The sequence below is a fragment of the Solanum tuberosum genome, unplaced genomic scaffold, assembly GCF_000226075.1.
Source record: "Solanum tuberosum cultivar DM 1-3 516 R44 unplaced genomic scaffold, SolTub_3.0 scf00184, whole genome shotgun sequence".
In the NCBI taxonomy this organism is placed as follows: Eukaryota; Viridiplantae; Streptophyta; class Magnoliopsida; order Solanales; family Solanaceae; genus Solanum; species Solanum tuberosum.
This window is the reverse complement of record NW_006239109.1, coordinates 919,834-941,102: the sequence shown is the minus strand read 5'-3', so window position 1 is coordinate 941,102 and position 21,269 is coordinate 919,834. Positions and strand designations below refer to the sequence as shown.

The window sequence follows — 21,269 nt, the reverse complement described above, 5'->3', positions numbered from 1 at the left end:
TAAAGTTACTTAATACAATGTTATCCTTCACTAAAAGCTACTTACTAAAATATTACCTTAAAAAATAGTAGCAGTAGTAGTAGTAATTACCAACAACATACCGAGTGTATTCCCACAAGTGGGGTCTGGGAGGGTGGTGTGCACGCAGCCTTACCACTACCTTGTGAAGGTAGAGAGACTATTCCCAATAGACCCTTTACTCAAATAAAGCATATCAAAACCAATAAGAAAGGAAATGCCATAGTGAAGCAACCATATCGGTAGCAAAAACAAACAGTACAATAACCGAAGCAAAAAAACAAACATGTAATGATAAAATCGAAGCATCAGAAGTAGTAGTTACCAATTCAATAAAGTACTATGGAAAATTATGAGCCACTATTAAGACACAAGAAAAATGTGGTAAATAGGTAAGAATAGAAAAGGATGGGTGTCTTAGAACTTCTGTAGAGTTTTGAAGGTGAGCTTTTGAAAGAAGTGAGTCTCATATAACATTGAGCTCCATAATATTGAAAAGGTTGAACAAATAATATTGTGAATGGTTACAGGAAGGTTAAAATTTCTAAGAGATAACCCTATGCAGCAGAAAGCTAAGTCTTATGAATGGTATCTGGGATGATTCTCACTGGTTTATTGTATAATTTAGATAGAAAACTACACAGGTTAGAAGGGACAAACAAAGAATATATGATCCCTATTCCCTAGATACGACTTTTGAAGAAAGAAAATATCAAGACAAGGACCAGAATGAAGTATAGTTTTCCATTTGATGCTTTATACTCTTCTCACAGCAAACTCCTTCCATATGACAGTGAATAGTTACTTCACAGCAAAAGAGATCAGACCAACTACATGAGGCAAACATAGATGCTAAAATAGCAGTTTTTGTATTGGAAGTAGCACTGTTCTTCTTGCAGAACAGAGTCAAAGTAACTTTATAATATTAGGGACAACCAGAAAGGAAGAAAAGTCAAATCAGAAAAACAGAATAAGAGACTTAGATCAACAAGTTACCCTTCAAGACCAGGACTTGTTGGATAGTATATATTTCTGAACCCAAGTTTTTTTAGCTGCAGAAGCTGTTGTCTCCCCAATACATGCAACAGCATTGTCCCCACTGTCTCGATGCAGTAAGATTAGCCCATACCCTGTCAAATAACCCAGCAGAAGGAAAAAGGAATGAGAAAGGAGAAAGAGAATAAAGCCTCTAAATGAACCATACCCTGTTCCCTGGCTCAATGAACTATGTCCGGAAACATCTGTCTAATATTTTCTAGCATGTTGGTGGAATTACAGTCATCAGCTATAGAATTAGTGCACTTGCTTATGCCAATATTAGATATCAACGTGTCATCTGTCTACTTTTGCTATAAAAATGAATAATTTGGAACATTGTACCTGAGGGCAGAAGGAGATGCTACAGCAACAACGGGAGCAGAGAGTGCTAGTTCAAGAAGATATTGATCAACGTGATTGACTGGTGCCTGCAAGAAATGGAAAGGTTATACGCAGCAGGATGAAATCTAATTAGTTCTATCTCAAGAGAAGGATCCAAGATGTGGTGCTCTATCTGAACTTTGACCATATGTCAGGAAAAGATGACAAGTGACCCTCTTTTTCAGGGCAAGTGTGTGTTACCAAATTTGCAAGCACACTGGTCTCGTGTGAGTAAAAATGAATTTTCTTCTCCAATTGGGCAATGGAGAAATATCATACCGTTGTGTAAGTGTTCAGCCGAGTAACCTCGAATCCCCGCCCAGAAAGTCCTTCCTCTGAAATAAAGGAGCCATATGTCAGTTTAAAACTACTCAAAGTACTTCTGTATTCCGAGGAAAATTTGCATACTAAACATGAACTATCAAGGTGAGACAGTTGCAAAATATCGGATGAATGAGACTCTTGTACAGATTATGGCCATGAGGAAATGGAATGAGCTGTGATTTTTGTGGTTAATATGTTTCTTTTGTTCTTCCTTTTTAATTTTTTTTCTGAATAACGGTTTACAATAGAAAAAGGCACCTCCGCAGAAACTATAGATCCCTACAGAACCAGAACAATCAGAACGAGAATACATGGAAAAAGAGATTTCTATATGAAATCAGGTTGATGGGAGAATTAGGCGAGACAGAAACATAAAGAGATGGAGCAATATGCACACACCGATGTCAGTGCTGGCTTTTGCTGAAGCAGGATAGAGAACAGTGCACTTGTCATTCCCATTCTTCGGAAGCTCTAAAGCTAAAACCTTGCCAGTTGCTGAAAATGCAAATAGAATGAAATTTTCAGTCAGGCAGGCAAAAACATAACATCAGTCAATTTTTTACTGCGGAACAGTTTGCAAGGAAAAAAAGGTATTTAAATGAATGACAAATGCAAGTGTTATCCCTGATGCACATCTGTGTGCCTTATGCTATTTCTAAATGTCAAAAGAGCAAGTGGGAAGTTTACTCAATACCCTTCGATGGTGAAAATGCCACATCAAGATACTGCTTTGAAGACTGAACAGCTTCATCAAATATGCTGGCTGTACCAGATCCAACAACTCCTACTCTGACAGATGGGGTCCCAGCAGCTCTGAGTAATAAATTAGAATAAGTATGTGGGACCAGAGAGAGCAAAAGTAAATATAGATCATTTAGACAGCTTGAAGAATTTGAGGCTTCTTTCAACAAATAAACAGTAACGAAAAACATATATAGTAATACTTCATATTTTGGGGAACTAATTATCGTACCATCTTTAGTTCAATATTTCATTTGACAACATAAGTACACACATAACAGGAGACATTCTAATGACTCTCGCTTTTTGTGTATACTGACAATCAACTGAGAGTCTTTTATACAAGTGTTCAATGCTTCATTTAGGAAAAAATATACAGTTGATGGATGGAAGGTTCAACCAGAACTGGGGTTGATGATAATATCTTATGATCCTATTGCAAGGTACGGGACTTGAGTCTCACATTGGTTTAATGGGGAAGCTGATGTGGGACTTATATAGCTTTGGATTCTCCCACCTAAACAACTAGCTTTCGGGGTGTGACTCTCCCTAGGTTGTATCAATGGTATCAGAGTCACCCACTGCCCTTCGTGTCATGGATAGTGATGCCAATATTGTAGTGTTGCCCCAGGGTTAGAAATGGTTTAGCGCACATAGCCGTTGAGGATGACGGATGCAGAGCGTGGTGGTTTGTTATGATTCTATAGCAAGGTATGAGACTTGAGTCCCACACCGGTTTAATAGGGAGTTGATGTGGGACTTATATAGCTTTGGGTTCTCCCACCTCAATAACTAGCTTCTTGGGTGTGAATCTCCCTAAGTTGTATCGTAATGCTTAGCAGGTGCTATTTGTCACATAAACACATCAATTCAGTGGATAATCAAACTTCATATGCCAATAACCATATTATATAGGAAGTATTTGCACCTCAATACAATTGGTCTTTCTCAAACTTATGAAAGTCAAATGAAATATCTTCAACGAGTAGATAAGATTCTCAAACATTTTGAGAACATAATTTAAAAACCTGATTTGTCTACACAAGAAAGCAACAACGTTTTTAAACACTGCAATGACTTGTTTTACTGACAAGTTCAACACAAAATGACTAAATTTAACATCAGATCTTGTAAATTTCTCAGCATTTTTTTATATTTTTAAAGCCAACTTCACAGATATATTCTCCAGACCAGCCATCCATAATATCAAATAAATCATTTTCGTCTTTGGTAAACTTACCAATGGCTATAGCCTATAGTCATAGTGATCCTCCTATTCAACTAACAAAGGAACTGTACTAAGGACTAGTCAAGAAGATAGTCTAGTTATTTAAAATGATAAGGTGAAGAACTTCAGACAAGATTAACCCTCTTTACTGGTAAATTCAACCTAAACTTACTTCCAAGCATCAAGAAAAACCTTTCCCGCCTCTGGTGAAGTAATGATAATCCAGTCAAACGTGGCCTCTGTTATCACAAGAAGAGATGGGGAAAAACATTAGCGCCACTGAAGACAGCAGACAATATGTTAATCTGTTAGTTTCACCAAATCTGGTGAGGACTTTCAAGGGTGTAGAACTGGTCAATCATAAAAAATTTGCTGATATAAGCTATAATCAAAGACCACTAAATAGTAATTACAACAGCAGGACAGAAGCGTGCAAATACCCAAACCAAGCTTCCCTGTTACTGTCTCTGCTTAATTGTAGCACAAACGTCCCATCTCTGCTTAATTGTAGCACGAATGTCTGCCCTTGCAATCGACTATAACATGTAGATAGCAAGAAGGTACAGTTTCTATATGTAGTCCTCTGTATAATGCTTTTAGATCCTAACTGTGTAAGTCTTCTGTTATGGTATATTCATCTACTTTTACTTGACATGCTGGCTGGTGCTGGCTTACACAATTTATCTACCTAATATCCATAGTAAGTCATGGTGTTCTCATGTTATTCCAATTATTAACTCTAGTTTACTTTGTTATGAATCCATCAATTGCTTTAAATGTGAATTGTGAGATTTATCCAATTGTCTATGTTTTAACCTAGAGAGCAATAGCTTAATGAATAGTGTTACATTCTAATGTTTATATTTGATTCTCAAATTATTTCTTTAACCACAGATCGATTCATGGTTTGATGATTTAGGATTCAACTATTTTTTAATTAATCTAAGTGAGAGGAATATGATGCCCATTAGATGGTTTAGAATATTAATCACATCATAGGCACTAGGTCCTTATTGGAAAGAATTTGTAAGGCCTGCAGCATATAAGAGAAATCAAAGAGCAACTTAAGGCCTGCAGCAATTAAGAGAAATCAGAGAGCAACTCTCCTTTTTACTTGTCTTATAAAACTGTTCATATTTTATTGAATATTTTTTCTATTAAGCCTAAATACATAATTTTACTGAAGTACAAATGTTACTCTTGTATATCATCCAGCACAATTTATGTAGTAACTAATAGTGTAGGTCGTTGACTTTCAGGAAATAAAACCCACCTCAACTTTTAGAAACTTAAGCGTAACTGAAAAATTAGAACTGCATATACTCTTGAGCAGGTAAGGACTCATGCAACACATATCGTGATTGCTGATGCACTCAAGCTTGTGTCCACACCACATTCGTTGAATTTCACAAGAAGGGAGTAATAATGGTGATATTAGTACTTGTCTCAGCAATCGCAATAGTAACCAAATAATGCATGGAAATACAAATGAACTATATAATTGCTATAGCCTTGGGTATTACATAAATGACTGTTTAATTTATACTTATAATAGCAATAAAAAATAAAGTAATGGAAGTACTTGGCTTGTTTGCATATATATGCTATAGCAATATCTCAAAGCAATGGCCTCACTTTATTTGTGTCTGAATGCACAATATGCTATTGTTCAGAAAATGTCATCTCCATAGTCTATAATTCTCTTGAGGCCAACATTAAAAAAGAAGACCACAAAGGTGGTATTGTATCCACCCCAAACAAACAAGAAGCGAAGAAAATATTAGTGATCATAAAAGTTCCAATTTTGCACATTCAATAAATGGATAACCATACACATACTTGAAAAAAATGTCATTTGACCTTGAAATCTTGGAAAATTGTATTTAAAAGAAAGAGCAACTATCTGTTTTGTTTAGAATTCTAGTATAGAGCAACAATCTAACCTTTAAAACAAATTGTCTGTGCCTGTAGATAGGATATTTTGTGACAAAGCAAATCAAAGGCATTAGTAGAAATCAGCTAGAATTCATACAATGAAGAGAAATGAATAATGCCATAAAAATAAATATACAGATGCTCAACAGTGAGTCTCAGGCAAGCAAATATGAATCACGATTTCCAAACTAAAGCACAAATAGCAAGAACCTACCACTTAATAAAGAAGTGAGCCTGTCTAGATCAGGTAAGTGCATGTGCTGAATGAGAGGAAGCTCAAGAGAATCAATCCCATGTCTGACCTGTAAGCATGAAAAAGAGGGAAAACATAATCATCGAAGATGCAAAATTCAAAACTTTCTAGAGAGAAAAAGTTGGAAAAGTCTAGATCACCTTGACCTTTGGTGTTAGAAACTTGGTCCGATTAAAAAAGTTATTTGTTTTCATTCATGGTGATTTCTTAAATATCTTGTATGCGTAACTTTCTTCTACTTCATTTATTTATTTCTCTTTGATCTTATGGGGAGAACCACGTGATTCAGGAAAAGAATTTGAAATTCCTGTCACGCCCATTTGCTTCTTTTCTCCCCTAGTAGAAAGCAAACAAAAATGTATTGCCAGCTAGATAATGATTTTTATGAACATGTGTGCTTTGCTTTGACATAAAACATTTACCAAAAAATAAGGCAGATTTTGGGAAACTTTTTGCTGAGGATAACACTTCCCCATGATTTTTTTGAGTATTAAAATGATAATAATGTGTATTTTTTTATTGGAAAAGATCTGAAATTAAGAGTTGAGAAATGGAGAAATATTTCTGGCAACAAAACATCACTTCATGGGATGTCATTTTCCTCTTTTGGGTGAAAAATGGATAAATATTTCTGGCAACAAAACATCAGAAAATGACTTATTGTCGGAACTTTTCAGAAGATATCTCCTTCATACCGAGCACACCATGTTAAATAAATCCAGGATGCAAGAAATGAATCATAAATAAGCATGATTCATGAATATGATTTAGTGCTCTTCACTACATCCTTATTTAAGATTTTGTTGATTCAAATCCACAAAATACAATCTTTTAAGCTATGCGTCCAAATTCATGCCTAATATCCTTCACAGTGCCCCTAAACCAAATGCTACCTGATTTCAAGACTAATTAGCATTTCACTCTTCCCTTTCTCCACCATATCCAGGGGAAAAGGTAGAGCGTTGGCAACAGGTTCTGCCAAACCCAGTAATTTGATTCAAACACAAAATTTGTCTTAAAAAACTCATTATATATGTGTACATATTATTCATTTAGAATCTAGAACGCATAAACTTCAAATCCTAGTTCCTCCTCTATCATATCATTTTATCATCCTAGAAATGCAAGTGATCAGCAGCTACAAAGTTAAACTTACTTAAGCATTTGATCAAACATTTAATGTGCTACTTCCTTTATACCAATGTAGCAGCGAAAAAAAAAAAACGCCAAAATTCTCTCTCTAATATATCACTCACGAGCACTGAACCACCACGAAACAACCACAGAAACCCTAGACCTTCGAGAAAATAACATACACATCCAATTAAAACTCAAAATTGAAGAACTAGCAAATAACCGATTGAGTACCAGAGCATTGATGAGCTTTCCGTTCTTCCCGCGTTCTCTGGTTACAACAACTTTCGGCTCCTTCGTCGAACACGAAACGGTGACCGATGAAAGTGAAACGCACGCGCCGCCCCTGAATGAACGACGTACACAACTCCGGCGCTGCTGCGTGGCGGAAGACGACGACGTCGTCAACGGAGGAGGAGAGAAGGAGGAGATAGAAGTCATTTTGTGGAACGTGTAACTGCCAGCTGTAAGCCTGTAACCGATTTTAAAACTGTATCTTTTTTAATCATTAGTCATTAGTCAGTACCTCCACCCAGTTAAGTAATCTCTAATCTCAAAATCTTTAATTTCATTAAAGAATTAGCATTAATTAATTAATTTTCATCAGAACAGATGTCAAAGCTGGAAGGATAAGAAATTGTGCTACTGACACGTGTCCTAATAGTGGGGCCCGTTATCTGCTGTGACCTACCGACCATTATACGCAATGATGGTGTTCTACTTTACGGTAGTGATCAGGTGTTCTACGGAGATAGCAAGATCTTAATCCAAACCGTTCATTTGAATGAAGCGACAATCAGACTGTAAATCAACGGTTGTGATAAGGATGTAGCTGTGGTAGGAACAGGATCTTAGGTGTGTGTCCCATGATGCAACATATTTAAATAATTACTATAAATTGTAGTAATTAAATTTGATTCCTTTTTGGGTATATTACCAATAATGTGGGGGAATTAATTAATTAACAAAGGGTGTTTTTTTTAAATAAAGTGATTCTAGTATCATCTTTTCCTCTTTTAGTGAGGCAAAAGTTATGTTTGGAATTGTTTAATCTTTGCTCATCATAATCACACCCAATTTGGTTAGTATATTTTTCTTTAACGAAAAGTTTCGATATGTATGTTCAAACCTCACAAAAATTACATATTTAGCCCTCTGGGTAGGGAATGTAGTGATAAAATTTTTGAACTCACCACTGATAAATCATTTAAATTTTGAATCATCACCAACGTAATAGGGGAAGTTTGAGATGGAGCAGATGTAATATGTACTATTATCATCTAATTAACAGTAAAATTACGAGCTTGTTATTGTCGGTTCTAAGAATATATTTTTCGATGTGAATTTAAATTTAATTGAATTTCGATCTGATAATGAAACGCTCGAATTATGTCCACATCCAATATGATTACCGGACATGGATAGATAATTAATAGTAAAAATAGCATGCAATTAGCATCAACTTTGTAAGAAAATTAGCCTTGTTGTAGTTGGTTTTAAGGAAAAATCTTTTTGGTGCAGATTTAAATTTAGTCAAGCCGCGATATGTTATTTCATGATACCACATTGTGGTGACTAATGCAGCGTTTGCATCTGCTAAAATACTGGTTAAATGATTTATAAATGATTGATGTGGTATTGCTTACTAATTTATTTTCCTCTTCTATCCCATAATAATAAAAGTGTTTTTCATATTGGATGAAGTTCGCATTACACCGTATTCTTTCGGCTTTTCATCTCGTATCTGTTTTGAGGCTTGACTAGTTTGAATTCGCATTGGAAAGTCATACTTCAAAGTAAAACGCTTCCTACTAAAGGAGGCTTCATTTTTATGGAAATCCGAAAGCTCTAGTTAATTAAAGATGAAAGAGTCTTTACTACTCTACACAAGTTTTGATTGATAGTCTATTATCGTGATGTAAGTAATATGAAGTTATAACCTTTTTATTTCTTTTTCTTTGCGGCGACTCATAATTGTGTCATTAATATTGAAAACATTTAGCATTTTATTATCGTAAAATATTTTTTCATTAATTCTGATGATATTGTGTTTGAGTGTTAGTTTAAAAACCTTGATACGATCAATTATGATTGTCAATTGTAATAAAATGGATATGATTATTCACTTTAAATTAAAGATTTTTAATTTGGACTTTCAATATGAAAAATATCATACTATAAAAAAGTATTTTCTCCTTATATGAACTTTATGCGACACAAATTCAAATTAATTAATTAGCAGACCTAATGCAGATGTCAAATAATAGATCAAAGATAAAATAAAAAAATGAATATGTACCAACTTTACAAAACCTCCCATGCCCATCTATCTTTCTTGTTAGTTTAGCTATTCCCCTGTTTCTCTTATATTCATTCGCTCTATTATGTGTACATCTATTGCGAGTTTGTTATTCTCGATTCTAAAGATATTCAAATTTAATCGTCCCTAAATATGATTTAAAAAAATTAGCCCATCCATGGTGGATGAGCACTTTGAGTGTGCCACCATGAATTCTTCAATTCTTGATAATCAAATTTTTGAAATGCTAACACACCCATTGTGGGTGCATATATCCAAATTCATGGCAAACACACCCTTGTTGGGTGTTGTTTCATGATACCACATTGTGGTGATTACTAGTGCGTTGCCTCTGGTAAAATATTGGGCATATTAATTGATCGCTGTGGTATTTGTTTAATATTTATTTTTAATAAACACTCGGCATATTTTTTTTAAAAAAAATAATCTTAAAGTAAACACTCTGTATTGATTTAATTTAATTCCCTCTTTCCGCAATAAAGGCTTTTTTTTCCCACCAATTCCTTTGTCCACATGGTATTTTTTGGCTCCTCATTTTAAGGCTCAATTAGTTCGGATTCACATTAGAAGGTCTGACTTAATTTAGATAAGCGTTCTTTACTAAAGGTGATTTCATTTTCAAAAATATTCAGAAATTTTAATTAATTAAAAATAAAACAGTATTTACTACTCTATATGAGTTTTGATCAATGGTCCATTTCCGCAGTGTACTCGTGTTTATTCTTTACTTTGTTATGAGTTCTTTGTTTGTTGTTTCTATTTACTTCTTTTTTCTAAGGCAGGTTTCTATGGAGTGATGAATACCTTAGTATTATAATAATTTTGATAGTCAAATTAAAAGGGAATATATGCACATCCACAATGGGTGTGTTTGCCATGAATTTGGATAAATGCACATCCACAATGGGTGTGTTAGCATTTCATAAATTTAGGCAATTAATATATAACCTATCGGTGTGGTATTTGTTTGAGTAGTATTTATTTTTTAGTAAACACTCGGTAATAAAGGTTTTTTTCGTCGGATGAAGTTTTGGGCCAATTCCCTTCATCCACGTGGTATTTTTCGACGGTTTAATTAATTCGGATTCACATTAGAAGGTTTGACTTAATTTAATATTAAAGGCGATTTCATTTTCAAAACTATTCGAAAACTCTAATTAATTAAAAATAAAGCAATACTTACTACTGCTTTATATGAGTTTTGATCGATGGCTCATTTCCGCAATGTACTCGTGCTTATTCTCTACTTTCTTTTTTCTAATAATGTAGGTTTCTATGGAAAGATGAATACCTAAGTATTATATAATTTTGATAGTCAAATTAAAAGGCAACATTAAAATTATTGAATTACAATAGAAAATACCAAAAGAATAAGTAATTAAGGATAGAGATAAGAATAGGGATGAAAATTTTAGATTTTAGAAAGAGGACGAGAGGAACAAATAATTTCTTCACAATAAGCATCACTCTTCTGTCTAACTCGTAGTCCCAATTAACCAATTGATAATTGAGCTTGGTTCCCAAATGAAACTCTTCAATATTTTGCTCGATCGAATAATCACAACTAAAGTAGCCTTATTCGTTAATTCTAACACATAGGTCCGTATAAAGTCGTCTTTGGTTCACATTCATGAAATTTGAGTTATGAAATTATGTGAAGTTGGTTGAAGAAAAGAATTGATGTACTTACCATAATAAAAGCAAGATAATAATATTAAACCTCTTTTAAATTATTGAAATTTATTTTCCTCAGTTCCCATAATAATAAGTTTTTTTTTCATATTGGATGAAGCTCATCGCATTACACTGTAGTTCTTTCGTACCCATTTATGAGGCTTGACTAGTTTGGATTCATATTGGAAAGTCATACTTCAAAGTAAAACCCTTCTTACTAAATGCAACTTCATTTTTAGGAAAATCCAAAAGCTCTACTTAATTAAGGATGAAAAACTTTTTACTACTCTACACAAATTTTAATTAATAGTCTATCCTCATGACGTAAGCAATATGAAGTTGTAACCTTTTTATTTCTTTTTCTTTGCGGAAACTCATAATTGTGTTATTGAAAACATTTAGCATTTTATCGTAAAAAAATAATTAGCCCACCCATGGCGGATGGGCACTTTGGATGTGCCAACCAAGAATTCTTAATTTTTTGAAATGCAATATTGAGCAATTGATATTTTACCTAACCGGTGTGGTATTAATTTGAACAACATTTATTTTAAGTAAACACTTTAATTTAGTTCCCTCTTTCTGTTTTTTTTTATTTATTTATTTAGTTCCCTCTTTCTATGATAATAATAAAAAAGGTTTTTCTTTTGACTTTTTTTTGTCTTGTATTTGTTTCAAAGCTCAACTAGATAGTTCGGATTGTATCAAAACCTGAAAGCTCTAGTTAATTAAGGACGAAAGAGCTTTTACTACTCTATACAAGTTTTGATTGATAGTCCATCCTCAACTCGTGATGTAAGGAATATGAAGTTATAACCTTTTTATTTCTTTTTCTTTGCGTGATCACTCATAATGGTGTCATGAATATAAAAAACTTTAAGCATTTTATTATCGTAAAATGATTTTTCATTAATTCCGATAATATTATGTTTGAGTGTTAGTTTAAAAACCTTAATACGATCAATTAAGATTGTCAATTGTGATAGAGTGGATATGATTATTTCACTCTAAATTAAAGGTTTTTTATTCAGACTTTCGATATGAATAATATTATACTATAAAGAAGAAGTATTTTCTCCTTGTATAAACTTTACGCAAATGAATACGTACCAACTTTACAAAACCTCCTATATATGCCCATCTATCTTTCTTGTTAGCTCAACTATTCCCAAGTCCTTTTTCACTATGTTTCTCTTATATTCATTTGCTTCAGTGTCCATCTATTATAAGCTTGTTATCGTGAATTCAAAATTAATCGATCTAGGATAAAAAAAAATTAGCCCACCCATGGTGGATGGGCACTTTGAGTGTGCCACCATGAATCCTTCAATTCTTTGACAATCAAACTTTTGAAATGCAAACACACCCATTGTGGATGTGCATATATCCAAATTCATGGCAAACACACCCTTGTTGGGTGTTGTTTCATGATACCACATTGTGTGACTATTACTGCGTTTTCTCGGTTAAAATATTGGAAAATTAATATATGGTTGATCGATGTGGTATTTGTTTGAGTAGTATTTATTTTTACTTAAACAGTCGGTATATTTTTTTTAAGAAAAAAAATCTTGAGTAAACACTCTGTATTGATTTAATTTAATTCCCTCTTTCTGTAATAAAATGTTTTTTTCGTTGTATTGCGCCAATTCCTTCATCTACATGGTATTTTTCGGCTTCTCATTTTAAGACTCAATTAATTTGGATACGCATCAGAACGAAAAGTTTCGATTTTTAAAAAAAGACGGGAGGAACAAACAGTTTCTTCACAATAAGTATCACTATTCTATCTAACCCTTTTTATGGAGCAAGAAGAAGCCACTATTGCTACTCTAAGCTTTTTATCAGATGTATGCACAAGTTGTGAGAGAGAGAGAAGACAGGAGTTTGTTGTTATTTGTTATTTAGTATTGTGGGTCGGATTTGGGTTAGGGTTAAACTAGAAAAATTGAGTAATTTCAATTGAAATCAGGTTAATTTAAGTTGATTTGGAGCTTTCCATCCAGTTGAGGGGCACAAATGATGAAATTAGTAATGAGAGGGGTAAGAATAACTTTGTTTTAACGGTAAGGACATAGCCAACCAATAAAACAAAGTTGAGGGGTATTTTTTACCCTTTTCCCTATTGATTTAATTTAGTTCCCTCTTTCTGTGATAATTAAAGGTTTTTCTTTCGTTTTTTGGCTTTTATTCGTTTGGAAGCTCGACTATATAGTTCGGATTGGTATCAAAAAGTTTTATTTACACTTTGTTTGGATGGTAGTTACCCGTTGTATTGTACTATATTACAATGTAATTGCTCAGATTGTTACTTAAATTTTATTGTATCGTATCGTTTAAAATTCATCGTTAGGTAATGATGAAAAGACTCATTTTATGGAACGACCGATTTGGTGTGATCGCGTCGTTAACCTAATATTTTCTTCTCATTTTATCTTTATTTATTATTGGGAAAAGGGACAAATATACCCCCGAACTTTCGAAAATAGTATGTCAATACCCTCCGTTATACTTTTGGTCCATCAGAGCCCTTGCCGTCCAATAATCAATGCACATTTACCCCTCCCACTAACGGAACACACATTGTGTACACGTGGCGCAATCCTAGACCACAACCCGAATTGACCAATTTTTTAACCCCGAATTTCAAAACCCGCCCATAACCCATTTAACCCACAAATAAACTCAATAAAATCCTAAAGAAAAATGGAAATCCTTATTGAATTTATCAACATGAACCCTGATAGGATCCTTATGAACATTAACATCATTTTTAATCCTCTTCGCATTTTGGTGATCCACATACGGCACCGCCGGCAACGGCGGTGAAGGTGATGGTGGAGGCCGAAACCCACCCCATCCGTTATTACTGTGAGGATGATAATAAGGAGGATACTGATTTTGATAGACTACAGATCTAGTACCATAACTGGACTGGCGAAAACTAAAGTGGTAATTCGAATTGGAAGGAGTCGGGTAGTTGGGTGGGGGATAAGGGGTTAGTATGTCAAGGATAAGGGTTTGGGGGAAGGGGGAGGTGTTGTAGAAATTCCCATTTTTTTCTTTCTTGCAAGAAGCAGAGGAACAGTAAAAGAAGAAGTTTGAAGAAATCAACAGAAGAATTAGGAAGAAGAACGATGGAAAATATGGGACCCACATGGTTAAGGGAAAGTGATTAAGAAGTTAAGTTGTTGAAAAAATAATTTCAAAAATTAAGTTTTACCAAAACAATCCATTAATTAATAAGAGTATTACGATAAAATTTTTATTACAATCGTATTTTTTAAAACGTGTGTAAAGTTTAACGTAAATAAATAAACTTTTTAGGATTTTTCCCTAGGATTTTAGAGAGTTTATTTGTGAGTAAATTGGGTGGGTTAAATGGGTTATGGACGGGTTTTTGAAATTTGGGTAAAAAAATTGGTCAATCCGGATTGTGGCCTAGGATTGCGCCACGTGTACACAATGTGTGTTCCGTTAGTGGGAGGGGCAAATGTGCACTGATTATTGGACGGCAAGGGCTCTGATGAACCAAAAGTATAACGGAGGGTATTGACATACCATTTTCGAAAGTTTGGGGTTATATTTGTCCCTTTTCCCTTTATTATTTAATAATTGTATTTCATTTTTTACCCTACCTTTTCATAGTATCTCTACCCCGAACGCTACTTTTCTGGTAGGTTTATCACTCAAATTATAGATGTGTGACATTATGTAACGACGAAAAATGATACAACCTATCCAAATACTATATTTAATTATTTATTAAAACAATACAGTACGGTATGATACAATACAATACATTATGAAACAACACATAACATCCATCCAAACAATGAGTTAGGGTAGACCGTTCTCTAGTAAAGCGGCTTCATTGGCAGAAAAAACTGAATTTTTTTAATTAATTAAGGATGAAGAAGTCCGATCAGTTACCACTCCACACGAGATCTGGATGGATGGTTCATTTCCGTGGTATACTAGTGTTTATTCTCCAAATCCTGAATTACTGAACCAACTTCGCTTCTTGGAGTTGGTGATGGACCACACTATCGTTACTGGTTTCATCTGCCAAAAACTTGAGCAAGGGGCTCAACCCCGAGCCTACGTGCAATAAAAGAGATGAAGTAGGGTCTCACATCTCAAATGCACTCTTACCACTAGACCAAAGCCCGAGAGCCCCGGCTCAAACAGAAGAATTCATGAAACAAAACCAAGTTTCAGAAAAAATGGCTACCCAAGTAGAAGATAGTCCGTGAAAGTTGCAGATAACGTTGCAGCTCTGTGCATTGGATCAAAGGTATTTTGGGGCAGCCATTACAAATAACACAAAAAACAGATCAAAAGAATTGATTTGCATCCAGAAAATCTGAATATTTTGGAAGCAGCATTTTGCTTTCTGAAGTACATAACATGTACCACAGTGGATGATTATGATTTATTCCATCCAAGAAGTTTCATGTCTAAAGTCCAAACTTCTAAATAAATGTTTAATAGAATCCCTAGGAGACTAACACATCCAGTCAAAATTCAGTTCCACTCCTCATTTGGAGGGATTTGATTAAATTCTACATTCCAAGCTTGAAACAAATAAATTAAGCACATTCACTATTCAAGCAGAGGAACTCGGCGCCAGACTTTCAGCTTACTTGTTGCTGGTGAGTACCATACACTGGATAAGCCCCATAGGCAGCAGCATACATCCCTGGGTCGTGTGGTGGTGGGAATGCATACCCATAACCATCATAGAAATGTCCTCCATAGTATGGCCCAGTCCACTGGTTCCCAAAATCAGATCGTGACTGCAATATTCCACAGGAAGAGATTGAGTAATACAAGCATAGATAGTCGATGGAGAGAGACATGTTGAAGAATATGGCATATAACAGCTTATCAATACCGTCTCAACCACCAATAGTTATTTCACTACCATGGCTTCTCGATATAAATTGCTTATATATATGAGTGTCATTTCACTCTGTGTCAATTGATGAAGCTCTATTTCTTTTGGTATTAATAGATACTCCCACTTCTACCAACAAGCATAACTTAAGAGTTTCTATAATCAAGCAAAGGTTGAACACAAGAAAACCTATTGAGACATGTCAAATTGTCGATCAGGTTGCCCCTCCCAGCAAACTTGATTAGATATCGCAGCACAACACAAGCTCCTCCTTACAATTCTTTCAGAAACAGATGCTAGCCAGTGGTCATAACTGTTCTAAGCATTAGTCCCACCTGCTTGGGAGATTCATTTTTTCTCCAAAAGCATAAGTCTTCAAAGAAGCAACAGAAAGGAGACAGGAAATTGATGCAATGCAAGTATAAAAGGAGAACATGTAAAGAACCAGGTGTCTAACTGCTTAATTGGAGCAACTTAAAATTTGTCACAGAGAACATATCAATAGGCTATTACCATCTCAAAAAGGGGGGCAGAGGAGCAGATATTTTGATCACCTTACAGCATAAAATCAGAAGTATGTTATTGTAACACACTAACGCTTCCTGATATGCAGCTTGAAAATAGATATTCCCACTAGGAGTTACCATAAGTCAAGCAAATGTTGGAGAATAGAATAACTATGAGACACGACAGATGCTATCCACTAGATTTATGACTTGTCCTAAGAATTCACTGGCCTGTTCAGAAATTCTTTTTTGTTTTCAAAGACACAAACTTCAAAGAAGCGACAGCAGAGAGACAAAGGCATGATGGGAGAAAGAAAGAGAAAACACCTGTTTATTTGCTGGGTTTCGTCCCCAAGAAAGGCGCACTGTTTGCTTGCCAATAGCAGTTCCGTTCAACTTCTGTAAGGCTTCCTCTGCATCATTCCTGCCAGACAAATTATATAGATTTGTTACTGAACATTTACCGTCTAATAAGACACCTAATGACTTGAAAAATCACAATTGTCAAGCTACCTGTTTGCGAATTGCACAAACCCACACCCTTTCCCAACTGGAATTTTTACAGAAACTATTTCACCATACTGTGCAAAAGGCTGTCTAAGATCTTCATCACTGACATTGGGGTCAAGACCTCCAACAAAAATCTATGATGATATCGGTTAGCCAAGGGGACTCAAAAATTAGAAAAAGAGAAACAGAAAAGAATAGAGTAGTTAACAAACTGTGGTATTTGTAGAATCTGCATCAGGTTGTGATCCTTGAACTGGTCCACCATTGGAGTATCCACCTACCAAATGCAGTTCAGAAGCAAGAATTTAAAAATATAAAACAGTCAACTCGACTACCACAACATCCACAGTAATGCTTTGAAATTAATGGACCATTATTTGATGTTTTCACTATAAATACTGTTAAACCACAAAAGAAAAACAACTAACTACCTGCAACTTATGGGGAACTGCAAATGAAGTGAAATTGGAAACAAAACCTAATGGTTAAAAAGGAAAGGAACACATTAATTTACTTTACGAATTCAGACAATTTAATGATCAATCAAGTTACCACAAATCTCATTCATGCTCACACTTTTAGGTACTTAATCAAAACCTGATACATACTTGTTGCAACTAAAAAAATCATGTTTGACGTGAAAATATCAGCTAAAATAAACAGTTACAAGCAAAGATGACAGTTACAAACACAACACAACTAGGTAATTGAATATATCCATTTCTCACTAGTTAGAGGAAAGGGGTTCATCTCTTTTCCCTCCTCTTCTTCCAGAATTAAATTTTGTTAGCTAAACCATGTAGAATGTAAGAAAACATGCATGCGTCAAAGTTGACTTGAAGAATGAAATTGTTGCTTTTAGTCCAAGTCATTTCAAAGAATATACAAATATCAAAAGCAAGGCATGAAGATATTAAAGTAAGGCCATAAAAGTAAGGCAAGTAGTCAGAGAAACATGCGTACACAATATGAAAATTGAAAATCCTAACTAGGAAAAACAAAATTCTAACACCCTGTAACAAGAGGAAACAGGAGTAATAGGAGTACCATGATGCTGCATGTTAAATAGCAAGTCCACAAGTGATAAATTTTCCTCTACAAGAATGCTAATACTACAGGGTGGGGGTGTTTGCACATGTGTCTCAATAGCAGAAATGACAGTAGCACCAAAATGTGACACTCTTTTGAAGTTACTAAATTAGAAAAAGAACAAAAAACTATTCTTTTTACTATATATGCTCAGAAATGATTTTGCAATTAGATCCATTTCTTCCAGTCTCTGTCACTTTTCACCAACTTAACAGCATTCATGAAAGGAAAATCTATAAGAGTAAAGTTCCTTATCCTCATTTTTTAATGGAAAAGACTGTAAGGTGTAACTACTAACAAGGCAACTCATTTTTCTTTCTTTCCAAAGGGGTCTGATTGTTTTCTTGTGCAGAAATAAAAAAACTTGAGATATCAACAATTAATGCCAGCAAAAATATCTAAATTACAACGCTCATTACCTTGAGAAGAATATTGCTGTGGGTATCCTGATGATTTCCGTGGCGTGGCGGCACCAATTCGCATAGGCCTGCTTGAACAATACACACCATTCATTTCATTCATAGCTGAAGACCTCTCATTATCATCTCCAAACCTTACAAAACCATATCCTTTAGAACGACCAGTGTTGGCATCGATGACAACCTTAGCAGCTTTAACAGAGGGGTATTTTTGGGAGAAAGTTTCATGCAGTAAGGTATCAGTAACATCTGCAGCTAAATCTCCTACAAAGATGGACAGATCGGAACCATTGTTTACTCGCTTGTCACCCATACTGAATGTAGCCCAATTCAGACGGAAAGGTTGTTCTGCATTAGGCATTGTCATGCAAGAATATGTCTGCAGAACTTTCTCGGCAGATGCATGTGTGAAGAATTCCACAAAACCATACCCTTCAGAGAAACCAGTCTGTTTATTGCGAATTACCTTGATGGAGGCAACCTGCACAAACAAGAACCATATAAGCTGACAAGAAAATCATGAGGTCAAAGACTTCACTTCACTTTTTCCCCATATGGAGAAATCAATTTTGGGTGGGCAATGGGTACATATTTAACCTCCAAGCACATTCAAGAATTTCAAATGGCTTGAATCATCATGCAAGAGTTTCTCATTCTGCTTCCAATGTAAATAAATGTTGAATAGTTACCGGGAGTCTATATGATGTCACTAATTACTTAGTATTTTCTTGTCATTCAATTTGAATACTAGAGAGCCTCAATGTTCACCAACTTGGGTCTGTCATGACATATCATGCTCATTGACATGGGCAAAACAATTCATGTGTACTGTGCTGTTAGTACAGAGTAATGTTGTGTGCCAAAAGAATGCCAAGGGGAGGTGCTTTCTCAGAAGGCTCTCGATAACATAACAGTAACATAATATTAGCAATTTTAATGGTTGTCATCCAAACTCTGCTGAACATCAGAAAGGCAACAATGAAGAGAAAACAGATGTTCTAAGAAAAACTTGTTCTTTTATTTATCTCCTCATTATACTTGCCTACTGCAAAGAGATCAACATCTGAACTTGGAAATTTAATATTAAGATTATTATACTCCAGCAAGACCCAAACAATCCCACAGACTATCAAAGAAGTTACTATATATCAGAGACGTTACAAGTAGATTACATGATGAATCCATGTTAACCAAAACGTCAAGATTATACCTTTATAGTAACTCTCAAAGCATGTTAACACATTCAAGGTGGAAAATCTAAGGCTGACATGAGCTTTACACATTTTAAATTTTGGTAGTAACTCTCAAAGCATGTTACCACATTCAAGGTGGAAAATCTAAGGCTGACATGAGCTTTACACATTTTAAATTTTGGTAGTAACTCTCAAAGCATGTTACCACATTCAAGGTGGAAAATCTAAGGCTGACATGAGCTTTACACATTTTAAATTTTGGTAGTAACTCTCAAAGCATGTTACCACATTCAAGGTGGAAAATCTAAGGCTGACATGAGCTTTACACATTTTAAATTTTGGTAGTAACTCTCAAAGCATGTTACCACATTCAAGGTGGAAAATCTAAGGCTGACATGAGCTTTACACATTTTAAATTTTGGTAGTAACTCTCAAAGCATGTTACCACATTCAAGGTGGAAAATCTAAGGCTGACATGAGCTTTACACATTTTAAATTTTGGTAGTAACTCTCAAAGCATGTTACCACATTCAAGGTGGAAAATCTAAGGCTGACATGAGCTTTACACATTTTAAATTTTGGTAGTAACTCTCAAAGCATGTTACCACATTCAAGGTGGAAAATCTAAGGCTGACATGAGCTTTACACATTTTAAATTTTGGTAGTAACTCTCAAAGCATGTTACCACATTCAAGGTGGAAAATCTAAGGCTGACATGAGCTTTACACATTTTAAATTTTGGCTTCGGTAGCAAAAGTTTCAATCTTTGAACATGTTTTTTGATAAAAATTCCATAGCTACACATAGAGAAGCTGCCAATTTGAGCTCTTCATTAATTAGCAATAACATGCTAAAATCAGAATTACTAGTTGAACTAGTAAAATTATTGTCTTGCCCTATTTCACAATGGAAATCATAACTTACCATTTACAAACTATTTTTCTCTAAAAAAAAAAGGCAATGAAGACTATCTAAAGGTTTGAACAATCTTCAATCTATTCCCCAATTAAAGCATTGCCTAATCATACAAACTATCTACTCCAAATTATCAACATTCCATTTTAGGCCTGTCACTAAAAGTACAAAAAGATATTTATGGAAAAAATATAAAAACTTTACTTGTGATGGCGGCTAATTAGTAGCTACCTACCATCATTCTACTCCATCCATATAAGCAAATAAATCCAGATTTTATTGTAATTAATCACATGAAAACATAAATCACGTGTTTAAAAAAACAGAGCCCCAAATATATATATATATGCATGAAATTAATTTAGTCGAGATGAGCGTAAACTGGTTCAGACTTATACCTCATTAGTGGTAGCAAAGCAGCTACGTAGATAATCCTCATCCATCCAATTATGAAGGTCACCCACCCAGATCGTTCGATTTTCATTATTATTAGATCCTCCACCTCCACCTTGTTGATGCGGTGACGGTGAGTGCGGCGGGTGGTGGATAAGGTGGTGATGGTGTTGTGGATGAAACGGCATGTAATGAGGTGGATAATGTGGGGACGGCATCATTGGATGCTGCATTACCATCGCCGCCGCCGGGTACTGCATAGCCACCCACGGCTGTTGCTGCTGCTGCTGCACCACTG

The 21,269-nt window shown here is 34.9% G+C and overlaps 2 protein-coding genes across 2 annotated transcripts in view; both read right to left on the bottom strand.

Annotated features, from left to right (window-relative positions):
- LOC102581448 (uroporphyrinogen-III synthase, chloroplastic) overlaps positions 1-7,571 on the bottom strand; it is an 8,984-nt gene extending 1,413 nt beyond the window's left edge. Inside the window, 10 exon segments of the mRNA XM_015312081.1 lie at positions 1,015-1,067; positions 1,069-1,113; positions 1,115-1,148; positions 1,399-1,484; positions 1,717-1,772; positions 2,161-2,256; positions 2,456-2,574; positions 3,903-3,969; positions 5,880-5,967; positions 7,287-7,571. Coding sequence (XP_015167567.1) covers positions 1,015-1,067; positions 1,069-1,113; positions 1,115-1,148; positions 1,399-1,484; positions 1,717-1,772; positions 2,161-2,256; positions 2,456-2,574; positions 3,903-3,969; positions 5,880-5,967; positions 7,287-7,493 — 851 coding nt within the window. The 5' untranslated portion in view covers positions 7,494-7,571.
- Positions 7,572-15,379: 7,808 nt separating this feature from the next.
- LOC102595348 (polyadenylate-binding protein RBP47-like) overlaps positions 15,380-21,269 on the bottom strand; it is a 6,745-nt gene continuing 855 nt past the window's right edge. Inside the window, exons 2-7 of the mRNA XM_006354895.2 lie at positions 20,977-21,267; positions 18,471-18,951; positions 17,175-17,239; positions 16,966-17,096; positions 16,780-16,876; positions 15,380-15,845 (exon numbers count right to left, since the gene is read on the bottom strand). Coding sequence (XP_006354957.1) covers positions 15,684-15,845; positions 16,780-16,876; positions 16,966-17,096; positions 17,175-17,239; positions 18,471-18,951; positions 20,977-21,267 — 1,227 coding nt within the window. The 3' untranslated portion in view covers positions 15,380-15,683. The remainder of the gene's footprint in view (positions 15,846-16,779; positions 16,877-16,965; positions 17,097-17,174; positions 17,240-18,470; positions 18,952-20,976; positions 21,268-21,269) is intronic.